The sequence below is a fragment of the Diadema antillarum genome, unplaced genomic scaffold, assembly GCF_040938485.1.
Source record: "Diadema antillarum isolate AM-2024a unplaced genomic scaffold, OU_Dant_1.0 scf00000036, whole genome shotgun sequence".
NCBI lineage: Eukaryota > Metazoa > Echinodermata > Echinoidea > Diadematoida > Diadematidae > Diadema > Diadema antillarum.
The window spans coordinates 4882501-4898015 of record NW_027270925.1 but is presented as its reverse complement, the minus strand read 5'-3'; the positions used below and the strand labels follow the sequence as shown (position 1 = coordinate 4898015).

Sequence of the window (15515 nt, the reverse complement as noted above, 5' to 3'; positions counted from 1 at the left end):
TCTGGCTGAGACAGGGACAGCAAAGTCTGTGGGAACTTCATGATACCCAGGAGCACACATGCATGGTGAAGATAACTAGTGCTGTCTCCTCTGTCTTTAAATCAATAGAGAATGTTTCCTCCAGGACAAGTCTAAATTTGCAAATAGGGACACTGTAAATCCAGAAATACTTGCAGCATGAAACTTTTGCAAACTGGAGCCAACAGCCATTTTCGCAGTGTGAAGCTTTCATAAATTGTCACTGGCATTCAGTGCCTTGAGCAGACAAACTCTTCCACAAATCTCGGCTCCTTGCAAAATTCATGACAGTTTCATGCACGCAAAAACTTCTGGTTTTACGGTAAGCTATAATGTAAGCGAATTGAAAGAGCGGTATGATGATGATTACAATTTTGATTACATTTGTATATTGGTCAGACATCACAGAAGATGAGAGCCCTTGCCCTGGTTCGGTCACATGAACGCAAATACAAAGATATCATATTTCATGTTCGTTTGTGCATGACATATCACTCATTTTTGTTTTCTTGGATTAAAATGTGTTTTTCCAAGAAAACAAATACTAGTACAGTATACAAGGATATTTCTCCATGACATAGAGCTCTCTGTCTACTAAAACCAGAGAAAAGTGATCACTTCCAAAACTACATGACAAAAACTCACAATTTGGACTTTTTGCTTCCACAAACAATGAACATTATACACAAAGCAAGGTACACTTTTAATGGCAATGTGATTGAGATGGCTCCACTATAGTTCCCATATGACAATGCACATGATGAATTATCCACCAGAACACTATCTTTAACTTGTCAGATATGTTTACCAACCTCCTGAATTGACTTCATCACCTTACAGCTCAACAACTTTCTACCAGAAGGACATTCCCTTTTAACGGAACTGCTTTGTTACATCTAATGAAAAAGGAGGCATGTCATAACCTCCAGACAACATATAGTTATTGGATGCAGACAAACGTTTATAATGATGTCTGTATTGGTGATGGTAAAATGCAAAAAGCAAACAAATATCACACCCTCGATGCAAATACAGTTGTATACATTTGTTAAAAGTATGCACATGAATGATAATTTGTGATTTCTTCTGCACTGCATCAAACTCATGGAAAATAATTCCAGGGGATCTTTTGTGTATGACATTTCAGCTCAAGTTGCTTGTGCCCATTCCCATTTTAAACATTTCTCTTTTCTTCTTCTTTTACTCTTCAAATAGGGAAAGCCTTTCAACATTCAAATAGTTTTGATGGCAAAATATTTGTTACAATCAAATTGTCACTATCATAGTGCCTAATATTGTTACCTTCACTCTTTTGAGGCCCAAGCTGTGTAGATCAAAAATCGTTCTTCCCTTTCATCATCCCAAACAATGCATCACATTTGAAATTCATATCCACTCAGTTGTAACATGGCTGACTATGACAGAGAGTAACATAATACAACTAATCACATCTTCAATGTGAATAACATTAGTGACTAGGGATTGGTGCGCAAAGACTTGTGAACAGCCTGCTGGCTATTCAGGAATCTACAAATTATGTACAATATTTACAAGAAACTAATCATCAAAATATTAACTACAGAGTGTATTTACAAGTGGAAAAAAAAAAGCTATCCGCCACACAAATTTCCCCCTTTTTTACGCGCGAAAAAAAGTGCATCATCACAATTAGCTGAAGCATAGATGCCACCCATGACAATAAATTGGGATCCACCTCCTATGCACAAAAATGGTCGCTATGCACGACCAAATGTTGACTCTTGCAGGCAGATGAGTGTCAGTACCCACAGGAAGTGATGTCATCGATCTGCAGGGGTCACTCACATCGCTGTCATCGAGTTACGACAATCCCCCGCCCTGGCCGCAAGGTAGACAACTCCACATTTCCCGCAAAACTCTCACCACACTGACATCCATTCCTCCACTGGCTACAAATGACACAAGAGCAGCAAAGCATGCTGGGCAATGTTCTAGCAGTCCAGGCATTTGCCTTGCTCACATTCTCTCAGGACTCAGAATACACATCCTGTTATTGATAGATGAAGTTGAACCTGCAATAGAAGGCAAGCAAACATTTGCGCATAGTTAGTGTTGTGCATATACATGACTGTACAATGTATTTTCATAAGTTGGAAAACAACTACAAAGGTTCAGTAAAGTTATGAAAAAAGGTGTTCTATTAACACATCAACAGCATAGTAGCACTGCCTACAAAACAGGAATTTCATTGAGAAAAAGAAAGACTTTATATTCCCTTGATTCACAAGCATCGCAACAGATTTAAGGAGAAAGAGCTGAAAGTGGGACTCATTTGAGGAGCTCATATTGGGAACTGTTTGAAGAACTGATCAACCAAGCAATCAAGTCATCTGGTTATGATAACTGTGTCCACTTCAACATCAGTTATCTCCTCTTACAGTGGCTGATAATGATGAAAGAAGTTACAGTTAAAAATCAGCAAGTCATTTTGATAGAAAATTCATTTCAAATGGGCAGAACAAATCTCACTTAGTTGTAGCTACGGCTTGCATTGGAGCTCTGCATCACACATATCACCTGTGATTCAATACTAGGATATAATCATACTGCGGACTGATATATTATATGACCAGGCTTGTAGAAAACGCTATCCCTCTATATGCTGCATAACTAAATAGCCTGCCATGGTTGTCTAGAGTTTTTGAATTGTGTCAATGTGTTGATTCCACTAACCTGCACAGTAATCAATAGGTTCAGTTAGTACCATATTTTTACATGTTTAATGACTAAAAGGAAATAAAAAAAGGCAATCAAGGCATACAACTATCCTTTTTTAACTGTACCTGCTGAGAAGCTGTGGCAAACTGGATATTACTGGACCGTAGCCTGGTGCATTGTCGTACAGCTCAAAGAGGGGTGCAGCTACCAGCTTGTAATTCCTTGGTACTGCAAACAAGGCTGATGTGCAAGAAGACAGAGGAACACAAATTGTTTCAAGCATTACAAGTCTTCAGAAAATGTTTGTTCGTTACCCAAACCTTTGTATAACATCATTTACAAAAGAGCAAGTTTACACATGACATAACATTGATATTGCTAAGTATAATTGATTAAGATGTAACCACAGTAAAAAGGGAGGCAAAGAACACTTAATCTCTGATGATTTTCCTCATTTTGACTTTTTAATTCCTCTACTAAGTATCGTTCTTTGAACCACATGCAATTTATCGTAAGAGGCAGCCCACTTTGCATATATAACAGATCCCCATACCAGCTTATATAATACAGGATATTATCAATTGCAGAGTTTTAAAATCTAAACATAAACATATGCACAAACACACAATGTATGTCTTTGCTTTGGCTCTACTTTAATCATGCTGCTTCACGCATTCCTGTACAGCAGTAACATTTTTCTCCTTATTGTCTTTTATTTTAGCATGTCTCCACAGCAAGTATATATGACAACTGCCTTGTGTATATATATATTTTTTTTTTTTCATCTCCATTTTGACCCCACTATTCATCTTCTGAATTTAGTCAATGCTTCCATATTTGGTTTATTTCATCCCCACTTAACCTTTGTCATTCATTCATTCATTCACTCATATGGTCACTACATTTATTTCTTTGCATGAAATTCACTTGGGCAACACACATCCATTAAACATGTCATATACAGTATTTCACTGGCTTAGTCTATTCTCAAATTTTAACAGACAAAACAAAAGGATATACTATCATAATAATCAAACAAATCTAAGAAAATAGATATACTTTGTCTTCATTCTCACCTTTTTCTGCGAGCTGCACGAAATACAGTCGTTTATGTTCCTTGGGTTTTGTTATGTGAGCTGGAATGTATGGATACTGTCATTGAACATTCCCAAACAAGAGAAAAAGAGAGGGGGAAAATAGGTTAAGCCAGATCTACAATGGAAATTCTATTTACACAGGAAAGTCACATTAAAATTTTACAAGCCATTACTTTCTCTTCTAGAGTGATAAAATAAGACGGTTGTACACTCTTATCTCTTACATTTGGTAGCTACACGTACATACCTGTCAATGTATGACTGTGAAAATTACAGTGCTAAGAGCAGGGCTGCACAATAACCCATTTTTTTCTACTGGTCCGACCTGTCTGTCAGACCTGTCTGTCAGACCAGTAGGTACCCAGTTTTTCCATGTTTTACTGGTCCATTCCTGAAAAAGTTATTGGTCCAACAAACTTTAACAGGTCCTGGACCATTGGACCAGTGGCAGTGTGCAGCATTGCTAAAAGATACATGCCCTCTGGCAGAGTAACTCGTTTGGAATCATACGGTGCAAACAAGAGTCAGTCTCTCTGTTTGAGGCCTTTTATCATCAACTCTTTCACACGATTCACAGTAGATTTCATCCTAATCATTAAGTGAGAGCAATACTTGGGCATCTTGTTTTTTCTCATCATGTGAAGAATGGCAAAGTCATACCGCTGCTGTATAAGAACTATCAGTAGCGAAGTAAAATAGCAACACTCTAGGTACATTGTACGGTCAACATCTCAAACTGGAGTCCCCCCCTCCCCCCAATAAAAAAAGGAGATGATTCTACCTGGTTGGGTTTATCCAAGTTAGAAATGCTAATGGCCATTAGATGGAGAGTACCTGCTATATCCAATATCTATTATATCTGACATTCATCATACAATCTTTATCATAATTATATTCCTATATGGCTTTGGAGCAAATATTGCATTGCAATAAGGTAAACCAGATATATCAATCTGAATCTCTGTCTCTTCTACTGAGCTGTCGAGAATATATATTATCCACATAACACCAAAAACTTACACCATCGAACATTTACACTAATATGACTAGAAATGTCGCTATGGCGACTGGTATGCCTCCGCCATAATGCATGGTTCTCCGAACAGGTCTATAGCACAATGTCTTGACAATGTGTGATGACAGTTTCATATAACTGGCAAATATTAAAATGACAGGTTTGTCACAAATGCATTGAGTGTTTGCTTTCCTTGAACTAGGTTTATTTGGATGAATGGCTATACTGTCTAAGAGTGCAGGTATTGGGGATTTGAGGATTTGTACCCAACTTTTGACCCTTTTATAAGTTTAAAAAAGAAGTGACATTTAGCACTTTCACTTGACCTTTGACCTTTTGGCAAGAAACTTCCAAGAGAATCTGTATTGGATAATACATGCATACACTAAGTTTCAAGGAAAAAATCATGCAGGCATTGCATAGATAAGAGAGAAATAATGACATTTTGATGAGTTGACCTTGACCTTTGACCCATGACCTTTGACCCATGACCCCTAAATTCCCTACATGATCACTGCCAGTCAGTACATGCATATATACTAAGTTCCATGAAGATACCTTGAAATGCTTGCGAGATATGGAGAAAAAAGTGAAATTTTAACATTTTCACTTGACCTTTGACCTTATGACCCAAAGCTCTCTCTTGGGAATCTTTATTTGGTAGCTCATGTATACACCAAGTTTCAAGAAAATACCTCCAGGCATTGCATAGATATAGGGGAAATAGTGAAATTTTGAGCATTTGACCTTGACCTTTTGACCTTTGACCTTGAGCATGTACCCTCAAAAGTTGATAGGCACAACTTAATCCACTCATACATATACATGCCAAGTTTCGTTAGGATACCTCTAACAGTTTTTTAGATACGCTGTCCACAAAATCGATTACGGACGGACGGACAACCCGAAACATAATGCCTCCGGTGACACTTCGTGGCAGAGGCATAAAAATGACTAGAAAAGACAGACAAGGCACAACAGATGCCGGACAGAGAGTTATCAAAATAATTCAACTGGGCCTTTGGTAGCCCAGGTAAGCTGACAAAGCCCTTTCAGCCTGAGCATGTGTGACCTTTTCGGGGGGGGGGGGGGGGGGGGGGGGGGGGGCAGATGGTCCCTACATCTCCATCACTATCACTGCCATCTCACCTGAGGGGGCTCAAAGTTTGGCCGGTACCAGTTGGCGATCACATCTTCCACCATCCAGTCCTGCTGGACCCCATCTTGTCTGCCGAGGATCTGTTGGGACATTCCACAAGGAGATCAACTAGTCAAAAGAGTTCTTTGGGATTGGCAATATTGGTGACAGTGATCAGAAAATTCTGTTGAAATACAGTAGATGACTTTGTCTTGAAAACAGTACATCTGATTTGGGCTCAGGGAACCAGTTGAAAAGGCTATTTAAAAAAACCTCCCCATTTCTTCCACTATCACATCAACACGAAGGTACCACAAAACATCCACACCCAGTTTTAACACAAATATGCGGCTGTTGCCAAAACTTGGCAAGAAAATTGACAACCTGAAAATGCACTCGCACCTGCTGTACAAGAACTGTTCCACATACTCCTACCTTGTATCTGAGTTGGTACTCAAGATGTTAGGTCCTACTAAACAAGGTTCGAAGCCTTTTTCTTTATCATTATCATGTGTCTATGCAACTTCATACTTTACTTTATCCAAACAGAGATTATCTTTTTGAACGAATCAATTATTCTGTACCCATGCTATTGCTGATTTGAATTTTGCATGACCAAGAGGCATGTACAGAAGGTACCAGTATTACAAAGGAAAACAATTTTTAATGAAATAACGACTCATCTGCCTGCTACAAATCACTTGTTTCACAACAATAATTACAACAATAAATCTCACCTCTGTCATCAACCTTTTCAGTCCCTCTATCTCATCCTCACCAGCTCCTAGCTCTCCTCCAGGTCTGCAGTGAAAGTAATTTATATAATCAAAAGGCAATAAAGGTGGGTCTGTAAAATGGTTGGAGGAAAGATATTCAGAGACAAATCATGCTAAAATTTTATTGATTAAAGGAACACTTTCAATGTAGAATTCCCTCATGTGCCTTTCACAATTTTTTTTTGAACAGTGTTTATCACATACAGTAAGCCAATTCATCACCATAAAAAACAATAATCATAATCTTTTCACCCAAGTGAAAAGACACAGCCTCAAGCTTGTGATGACTATAAAATTTGTGAGCATCATTCAATCCACAATCCATGTGGTTTTGCTCTAACATCACAAGCATGTACTGAATGCCAAATGTCATCTTTAGACAAACTTAGTAGACACTGGATGGTGATGCAAGAAAGAGACAGTTACTATCTACAATGGCTTTCTGATGCTGACAACCATAATTTCATGGCTGCGTACAACAGTGTGGGCAAGAGAAAAAAACAAACTTCATCGGTTTTTGCAAGAAAAAATAGCATATATGGTACAGTACAAATGGCCATAGATGGAAACATTAACTCTTTCACATATGTGCTAAAAAGTGAACCTGGGTATGTGCACTCCGGAAAATGTGGAGAAGGAACCAGAAAGTCACTCACAGTTTGAAGAATGTTGTGCCAAGCTGCAGGAGAAGTACATGGGGAAGATCATGCTCGTGGACAATGAGGACGCCCTCTACCGACCGCCGAGTTCCAATCTTGTGGAATTCATCCCGCATTCGCTGAAACCTTGCTGGCACACTGGAGTCCTTTTCATACAGGGGCTCCTTAGTCCCAAATGTGTAGTTGGTCAAAGGGTACCTGGAGAAGAGTTGAGTCATTACAAGCTTAGGTAGAAGTTAACTCTTTTATCTTTTTTTATTTTTTTAAGAACAGAATGACAATAACAATACTAATTGTAACAATGGTAACAATAAAATGATGGTAAATCTTCTCTTTATCAGCTAGATGAATTACCCTTTGGACAACTTATCTATCACCTGTGTCACATACAAGTTGTAAGTGCTACATGTATGATTTGATGTACTATTATGCAGGACAAAATTATTTCAATTGTACATAAATCAAAGATTGGGATATACTGTAAAAGTGGATATTTTCGCGCAACTAATTTTTCGCGCTGGCCAGGTCAGAAGAGTTTCGCGCATTTTTAATCCTGCGGAATCAAGACATCACGCACAGGAACATGGGCACGCAAAAATATTCGCGTGCTTTTATTTTCGCGCTAGTTTCTGGTTGCGCGAAATGCGCGAAAATTTCAACACCGCGAAAATTTCCACTTTTACAGTAGTGTACTACAGTTGAATCTCTCGTATCCGGACAAGTCGGGACCGGGGCTCATCCGGATAAGGGATTTGGCCGGATACGGGAGACTCAATGCTTTATACATGTACATATACATACACATGTACTGATGTAGCCCATTGTAGTACCACATGTAGTAATGTGTATACTGCAACCTTTTCATTGTTACACTCAGTAACAGACCCCAAAATAGAGGTTCGTGTTTGCAAGAATGAAATCATTTTCTTTTATAAATTCTTGGGATGAATTACCTAAATAATTATTAAGAAATGTATCAAGTAGATCTTGAAAATAAACAGTACGAGTCGACGAAACTACGCTTCAAAATTTTGAGTGTTCAATATCATTCGTTGCTCAGCCAATGACTCGAAACAATGCATGTCTATCTAGTCATATCGACGGCTGTGTATGGACCTATATGTGGCAATGCGATATGAGAGGACTCGAGCGTATAATCTGTCCATGTTCTTGCGATGATTTGGGGATGTTTGGGGATGTTAAAATGTCTGAAGGTAAGCAATTTGGAAGGAAATTTGATGTAATGTATGTTAATCATGTTGGAAGTAATATGTAATTCATGTGTGTTTGTGTAGGAGTTCTCAAGGAGTTGGGAATCCCCCTTTCCTCCTGTAATTATTTTTAAAAAAAATCACGGAAAGATTGCGTCCGTATAATAGAGAGATCCGGATAAAGGGAGGCCGGATAAGAGATGTTCAACTGTACTTTAAAATTCACCTTTCGAACTCTGAACTCTTGCAGAATAAAGGCGATTGAAAAGATTTCTTAAGTCGGTGCAAGCGGATGTCACGGTGAAAAAAAAAAAAAACACAGGAAAGTATAAGGCTGCCGTCGCAGATTGAGAATGATGTGAAAATCACGGAAAACACATTCTGGATTTTGGAAAAAATATGTGGACAGTTGCTATGCATGTGCACTGCCTCAAAGTTTAAACTGATGTCACATGTCCCAGTCCAGGATGTGGACATTGAAATCAAAATGTCCCCAGTAGAACTGTGAAGCTACACAATCAGACCAAGGATCCAAAGAGAACATCGATATAAATTCAAACCCATTTGCATGATCAAAAGTGCAACTGCACTGTAAATATGCCAAGAAAATTAACCAATGGTAAACAAACAAACAAATCTTTGTCAATTCATTGTCAGAGCTCTTGATTGCAAGTAACCCACTGCCCAATTTCAGTTTCACACAACTCTACATTGCTACCACTGCACCAGTGCGTACAATGACTGCACATCTTTCGCAAAAGAGTTTCAATATTAAAGCATTACTATTATAATATTGTTAAGACTGCATGTCCACACCATGCATGTACACAAAGGTCCCTTACAAATAATTTAATACAGTTAATTTGTCAATCTTATAGATATAGCAAAATGATGTACAGTGTACATAGAGTTTGGCAACTACCATTGAATCAATATGCATAAAGTGTATCAAAACACTCCAGCAGGGAAAAAAATCCCCACTGGACTTATGAAATGAAAGATAGACCATTGGAAGATGTCAGGATTGAAAGAGATCTCGGAGTCACTATTGATGGAAAAGTTCCCTTTCAGAGACATAATGCAAAGTTCTGCAATACATACTATACCGTAGTTATGGGTAAACTCGGCCTAGTGGGTAAAGTCGGCCCCCAGCGCGCCCAGTACAATTACTGCTGTGCGCGCTGGGGGCCGACTTTACCCACTAGGCCGAGTTTACCCATAACCACAGTACAGCTATTTTAACCAGAAATGTTGGGTCTCGTCTAACGAACCTTCATTGATATCAATTCTGAATAGATGTTACACTTTTATCATTTCAGTTCGGGAAACCCACTCACAAGGGGGGCCCCTCCTTATAAGTAACCCGTCCCCCTTATAAGTAACCCCGTCCCCCTTATAAGTAACCCCCGGGGCACCCCTTATAAGGAGTCTCCACGCTTTTTTGCAATGCAACGCGAAAATGAAAGGACTGCGGCAATTCGCTTGATTATGTCCATAAAGCTTCACAAGTTTCCTAGTTACTCACGAAATTTGAGCAAAATCGGTTTGAGGCATCATATCTAAAATCATGGATTTAAATGCGATGTCAAACGACCCATGCGAATGCTGAAATGCGAGCGATTACTGGCGTGAGTGTCGCCAGGCGCGGCGGCGCGGCAATGCTTGAGTGCAGACGTGGCGACTGAGTACGTACTGAGTACGTACTCAGTCGCCACGTCTGCACTAAAGCATTGCCGCGCCGCCGCGCCTGGCGACACTCACGCCAGTAATCGCTCGCATTTCAGCATTCGCATGGGTCGTTTGACATCGCATTTAAATCCATGATTTTAGATATGATGCCTCAAACCGATTTTGCTCAAATTTCGTGAGTAACTAGGAAACTTGTGAAGCTTTATGGACATAATCAAGCGAATTGCCGCAGTCCTTTCATTTTCGCGTTGCATTGCAAAAAAGCGTGGAGACTCCTTATAAGGGGTGCCCCGGGGGTTACTTATAAGGGGGACGGGTTACTTATAAGGAGGGGCCCCCCTTGTGAGTGGGTTTCCCGAACTGATTTACCGGTAATTAATACAGCATACAGAACACTGGCACTGGTATGGCCATATGGGACTATGCCATTATTTTGTTGAGTAGGGCTCCTACTTCTATGCTCTACAGCAATGTGTTACTGTTATCTATAGATAGAGAGTCCCAGATTTGTAACTCAACTGATCAATGACCCTAACTACATGTATTAACATTAGGGATGTTATGGATGGTACATTGTATGAGTTCATTTTGTTGTTCAGACAGGTCAGCAAGTGAATTCTCTCTCAATTGTTATTTCAGTCTGAACTATCTTTGTGAGGGGGTGACATGATTCAACAAGTGTCTTACAAAATCTTGTTACATGGTGTGGACAGAGTAGAAACCCTTGAGGGCTTGAGCATTCTTCCAAGAAAACAGACTATCTAGCAGCATACAGTACACATTGTCCTTCTAACGTTACACATGTATGATGAAGCTCTTCTTCACTCACCAGTGCACTCACTGCACGCTACACAGTACACTTTTGACTTTGTAAATAAAAATCTCTATTCTCAGACATTTAATAATCGGTAAATTTACCATACATGAGCATGGATTTTAATCTACCACTACCAGAGGCAGAGCTTTGAGTTTTAATAGTCACGCACTGCTTCCACTTTGGTCTGGACAATCTACTAGTACTCTCCTTGCTTGGCCTTGGCTATCTTGCGCCATCTGTGGGATCATTTCGAAACCGTCTAACGGTTGATCACAGTGGCTAGTTATTTTCGTCAAATTTTCTATGTGCTTGTAAATATCTGTAAATAAATTGTATTATAATGTAAATAGCACCAGTCTGCAAGAATCTTCAGTCTATTGAAGGAGGCAGACTTACTCAGAAGAAGAAGAAGAAGAAGAACAGAAGTGGGAATACTGATTACTGGGATGTCCATTGACATTGTGACATTGCAATGGGCACACAAAGTGACAAACATGAAATTTTTTAATGTTAGCATTAATCATTTCACTAGACATGTCTAAGTTTATATGAATATGATGAACGAAGAAAATGTTTTGGAATGCGTTCCAAAACGTTCGAACATCAGAATCGAACAAAAAACGTTAACTTGTCGTTAGACCTACCAATATCACGAATAGAACACTTTTCTATGTGTAACATTAATGTAGATTTTCTGCACATTTATTGCGACCACGGCACTGACACTGAAAAGCCCATATGAATGCTAGACCAAATAACATGGATGGCGTTATGCGTTATCGGATGGGGCTCTTTAACTTTATTATACGAGACCATGGTAAGCGTGACCGAATTTCCCTTTCGCCAAATGTTCCATTCATAATAGGCACACACGCTCCCGGGAAACGGCAGCACGTACATGTGAAATCCCTGTGCGAGAGGAGCGGGCTCTCTCTCTCTCTGTACGACTGCACTCCCCATCCCGGGCTCGAGCTCCGAGATTTGAACAGTAAGAACGCTACTATTATACAGGTTTTTAAGGATGATCTATTTTGCTCTCAGTAATCATAAGTAGGGCACTTACAAAATCGCAGTACGATCACGAGGAACAGCACCAGCATTCAGCTTTTGGTTGCTGGAATCTGAGACCGATCTGCCTCTGGGCCAGCCAGCAGAATTTCGCTCACGCGTAGAGGTAGCCATTTTCTTTTGTTGATATTGCTACAACTACCGGTATACCTAAAGAGGGCGCTGATGTAGATGTTGCAAAGAGATTTTCCCCAGGGAGAAAAATCTCTTTGAGATGTTGTAATTGCTCACTTTATCATGGTGCGACTGTAATGAAAACAATATCGAAAAATAGGATGAATAGATGAATAAATAACTGAATAAAATGTGATAACAGAAAAGGGTTTTTGTGTACACATCTATTCAGATGCAGACTAACTCGAGAGAGAGAGAAGCTCAGTACACGTCTTGCTCCGTTCAGGTCTGAGAGGCAATCTCTACTGCAGCCAGTATGGCTGATTAATAATAACATCTGGAGTATAGTGCAGTATTGTATTTACAGTCATAGGATGAAGAGGGCGGTGACAGAGGAAATGAGATGAACAGGTGGTGGTGTTTATGTGTGAGTTAATGAGGTATGATGGTGGCTGGAGAAAGGAGTGTCAGGTTGACCGTGAGAAAGACAGGATAGAGTGATCAAAGCAGTGATGGTGAGATGAGAACATGTGATGGTACAATTGTTGCATATACATCAAGTTATCTATACAGACACAATATCCCTCCCCTTTGAAAGAAAAAGAAAAGTCAGGAAGGAAAGTCTCGCGGGAGTGAGAGCATGAAGGCAGGAAAGTCAAAAGATCATGACTTGAAATCTGGGAGGCTCTTTACACAACAATATTAAGGCAGAACATGATAAAGACAATATGCAGATAACGGTGACAGAGTTCAATGTTCACTTGACAATGTCCAACTAAGTTTTTTTTTTTCAAAGTTCAAGTCCATCTTGGTCAGTCCTTTGTTTTCTCCTATGATCTGAATTTATGTTATACACAATGAACTTACAGTTTTCACATTCTCAATCATAGTCGGGGGCGTTCCATGTCCGTTCACTAAAGTTCTGATTCTTCCTGGTTGTCATTTACTTGGTCGGCAGTGGCGTATCTAGGGGAAACGGCGCCCGGGGCAAGCGCGAAAATTGCGCCCCTAATTTCTGAAAAAGTGTTCAACCCCAACCCCATCCCGGTAGGGACTTTAAACAAAGTCTACATGATATGCTTTTTTTCAAGCACTTAAAATGGGTCTTTTGAGGGTGATTTAAATGTAGCGAATTTTGATGAATTTTGGCGAGCGAGCTGAAAATTTTTGTATTTCAGCTTACAAAACCTGGAATTCTTGCCATTTTTTGCTTATCAAATCTTACAATTCTAATCAAGATACACTATAGTGACGGCCTTATAGATAACGATTTGTACCAACAAACTGAGGACTTAAAAAAATACTCTAAATTAGTGCGCGCGAGTGAGCCGAAATTTGTATATTTCTGCGTCATCATGTTTTGTTCTTATCTCTCTTTTATATATATATATATATATATATATATATAAATTTTGGCGAGCGAGCGCAGCGAGCGAGCCGAAAAGTTTTGTATTTCAGCTTACAAAACATGGAATTCTTGTCATTTTTTGCTTATTAAATCTTACAATTCTAATCAAGATATAGTGACGGTCTTATAGATAACAATTTATACCAACAAACTGAGGACTTTAAAAAAATACTCTAAATTAGTGCGCGCGAGTGAGCCGAAATTTGTATATTTCTGCGTCATCATCACGTTTTGTTCTTATCTCTCTTTTTTTATAATAATATATATAAATTTTGGCGAGCGAGCGCAGCGAGCGAGCCGAAAATTTTTGTAGTTCAGCTTACAAAACATGGAATTTTTGTCATTTTTTGCTTACAATTCTAATCAAGATAAAGTGACGACCTTATAGATAACGATTTATACCAACAAACTGAAGCCGAAATTTGTATATTTCCGCGTCATCATTACGTTTTGTTCTTCTCTTTTTTTATTTTTTTTTTGCGCTCCCTCGTATGCTCGAAACCGCTGGCGTCCTCTTTTGATCCAATCGGCGATCGCCTTCAGAACGAAAGAAATTGCAGTCGCTGCTCAGTGAAACATTTTGCCTGCTACATATTAAATGACATGTGTGAACACAATAGACATTGTCATTTTGTCCGCGTCGTCACGTTTTGTTCTTATCTTCTTCTTCCTTTTTTTGATAAATTTGAGTGAGCGCAGCGAGCGAGCCGAAAATTTTTATATTTCAGCTTACTAAAACATGGAACTCTTGTCATTTTTTGCTTATTAAATCTTACAATTCTAATCAAGATATAGTGACGGCCTTATAGATAACGATTTATACCACCAAACTGAGGACTTGAAAAAATACTCTAAATTAGTACGAGCGAGTGAGCCGAAATTTGTATATTTCCGCGTCATCATTGCGTTTCGTTCTTATCTTGTTTGATTTGGGGGTTTTTTTTGCGCCCCCCCCCCCCCCCCGTATGTTCGAAACCGTTGGCGCCTTTTGATCCAATTGGCGATCGCTTCAGAACGAAAGAAATTGCAGCCGCTGCTCAGTGAAACATTTTGCCTGCTAAATATTAAATGACATGTGTGAACACAATAGACATTGTCATTTTATCCGCGTCATCAAGTTTTGTTCTTACCTTCTTTTTTATATATATTTGGCGAGCGAGCGCAGCGAGCGCGCCGAAAATTTTTGTATTTCAGCTTACGGAACATGGAATTCTTGTGTGAACACAATAAACATTGTCATTTTGTCCGCGTCATCATCATGTTTTGTTTTTATCTTGTTTGATTTGGTTTTCTGCCCCCCCCCCCCCATCATTCTCCCTCCCCCCCCCCCCTTTCCGGGCGAGTTTTTTTTTTCTTTTTTTTCTTCTTCTTTTTTCTTTTCTTCTTCTTCTTCGTTTTTCTTTTCTTCTTCTTCTTCGTTTTTTTTTTCTTCTTTTCTTCGCTTTTTTTTCTCGTTTTTTGCGCCCCCAAGGAGTGGCGCCCGGGGCACGTGCCCCCCTTGCCCCACCCCCCCCCCCCTTGATACGCCACTGCTTGGTCGTCGTGGCCGCGATTTGGGAACCCGAGATGAGAACATGTGATGGCGGTACAATATTGTTGCATACACATTTATCTACAGACATAATAAGGGCCTTGATGCTTGTATTGCGTCATCTTAAGTTGTATGCATGCTAAAATTTTAGCGACAACATCTCCCTTCAGTAAAACATACCGATAAACAAACAAACAAACAATCCTGAATCTAAAGACCACTGAATCTGGTCTTTAATGAGGCCAGCAGAGTTCTTTGGCCATTTTGATCGATTTCA

The 15515-nt window shown here is 39.4% G+C and overlaps 1 protein-coding gene across 1 annotated transcript; it reads right to left on the bottom strand.

The window, feature by feature from the left end:
• Positions 1 to 761: 761 nt before the first annotated feature.
• LOC139745554 (cleavage and polyadenylation specificity factor subunit 5-like) lies at positions 762 to 12299 on the bottom strand. Its single transcript, XM_071655951.1, has 7 exons — positions 12181 to 12299; positions 7398 to 7598; positions 6703 to 6766; positions 5977 to 6066; positions 3792 to 3867; positions 2841 to 2955; positions 762 to 2069 (listed from the first exon to the last, which is right to left on the bottom strand). Exons 1-7 carry the CDS (start codon positions 12297 to 12299, stop codon positions 2048 to 2050), a joined length of 687 nt encoding a protein of 228 aa, XP_071512052.1. The 3' UTR covers positions 762 to 2047.
• Positions 12300 to 15515: the final 3216 nt, after the last annotated feature.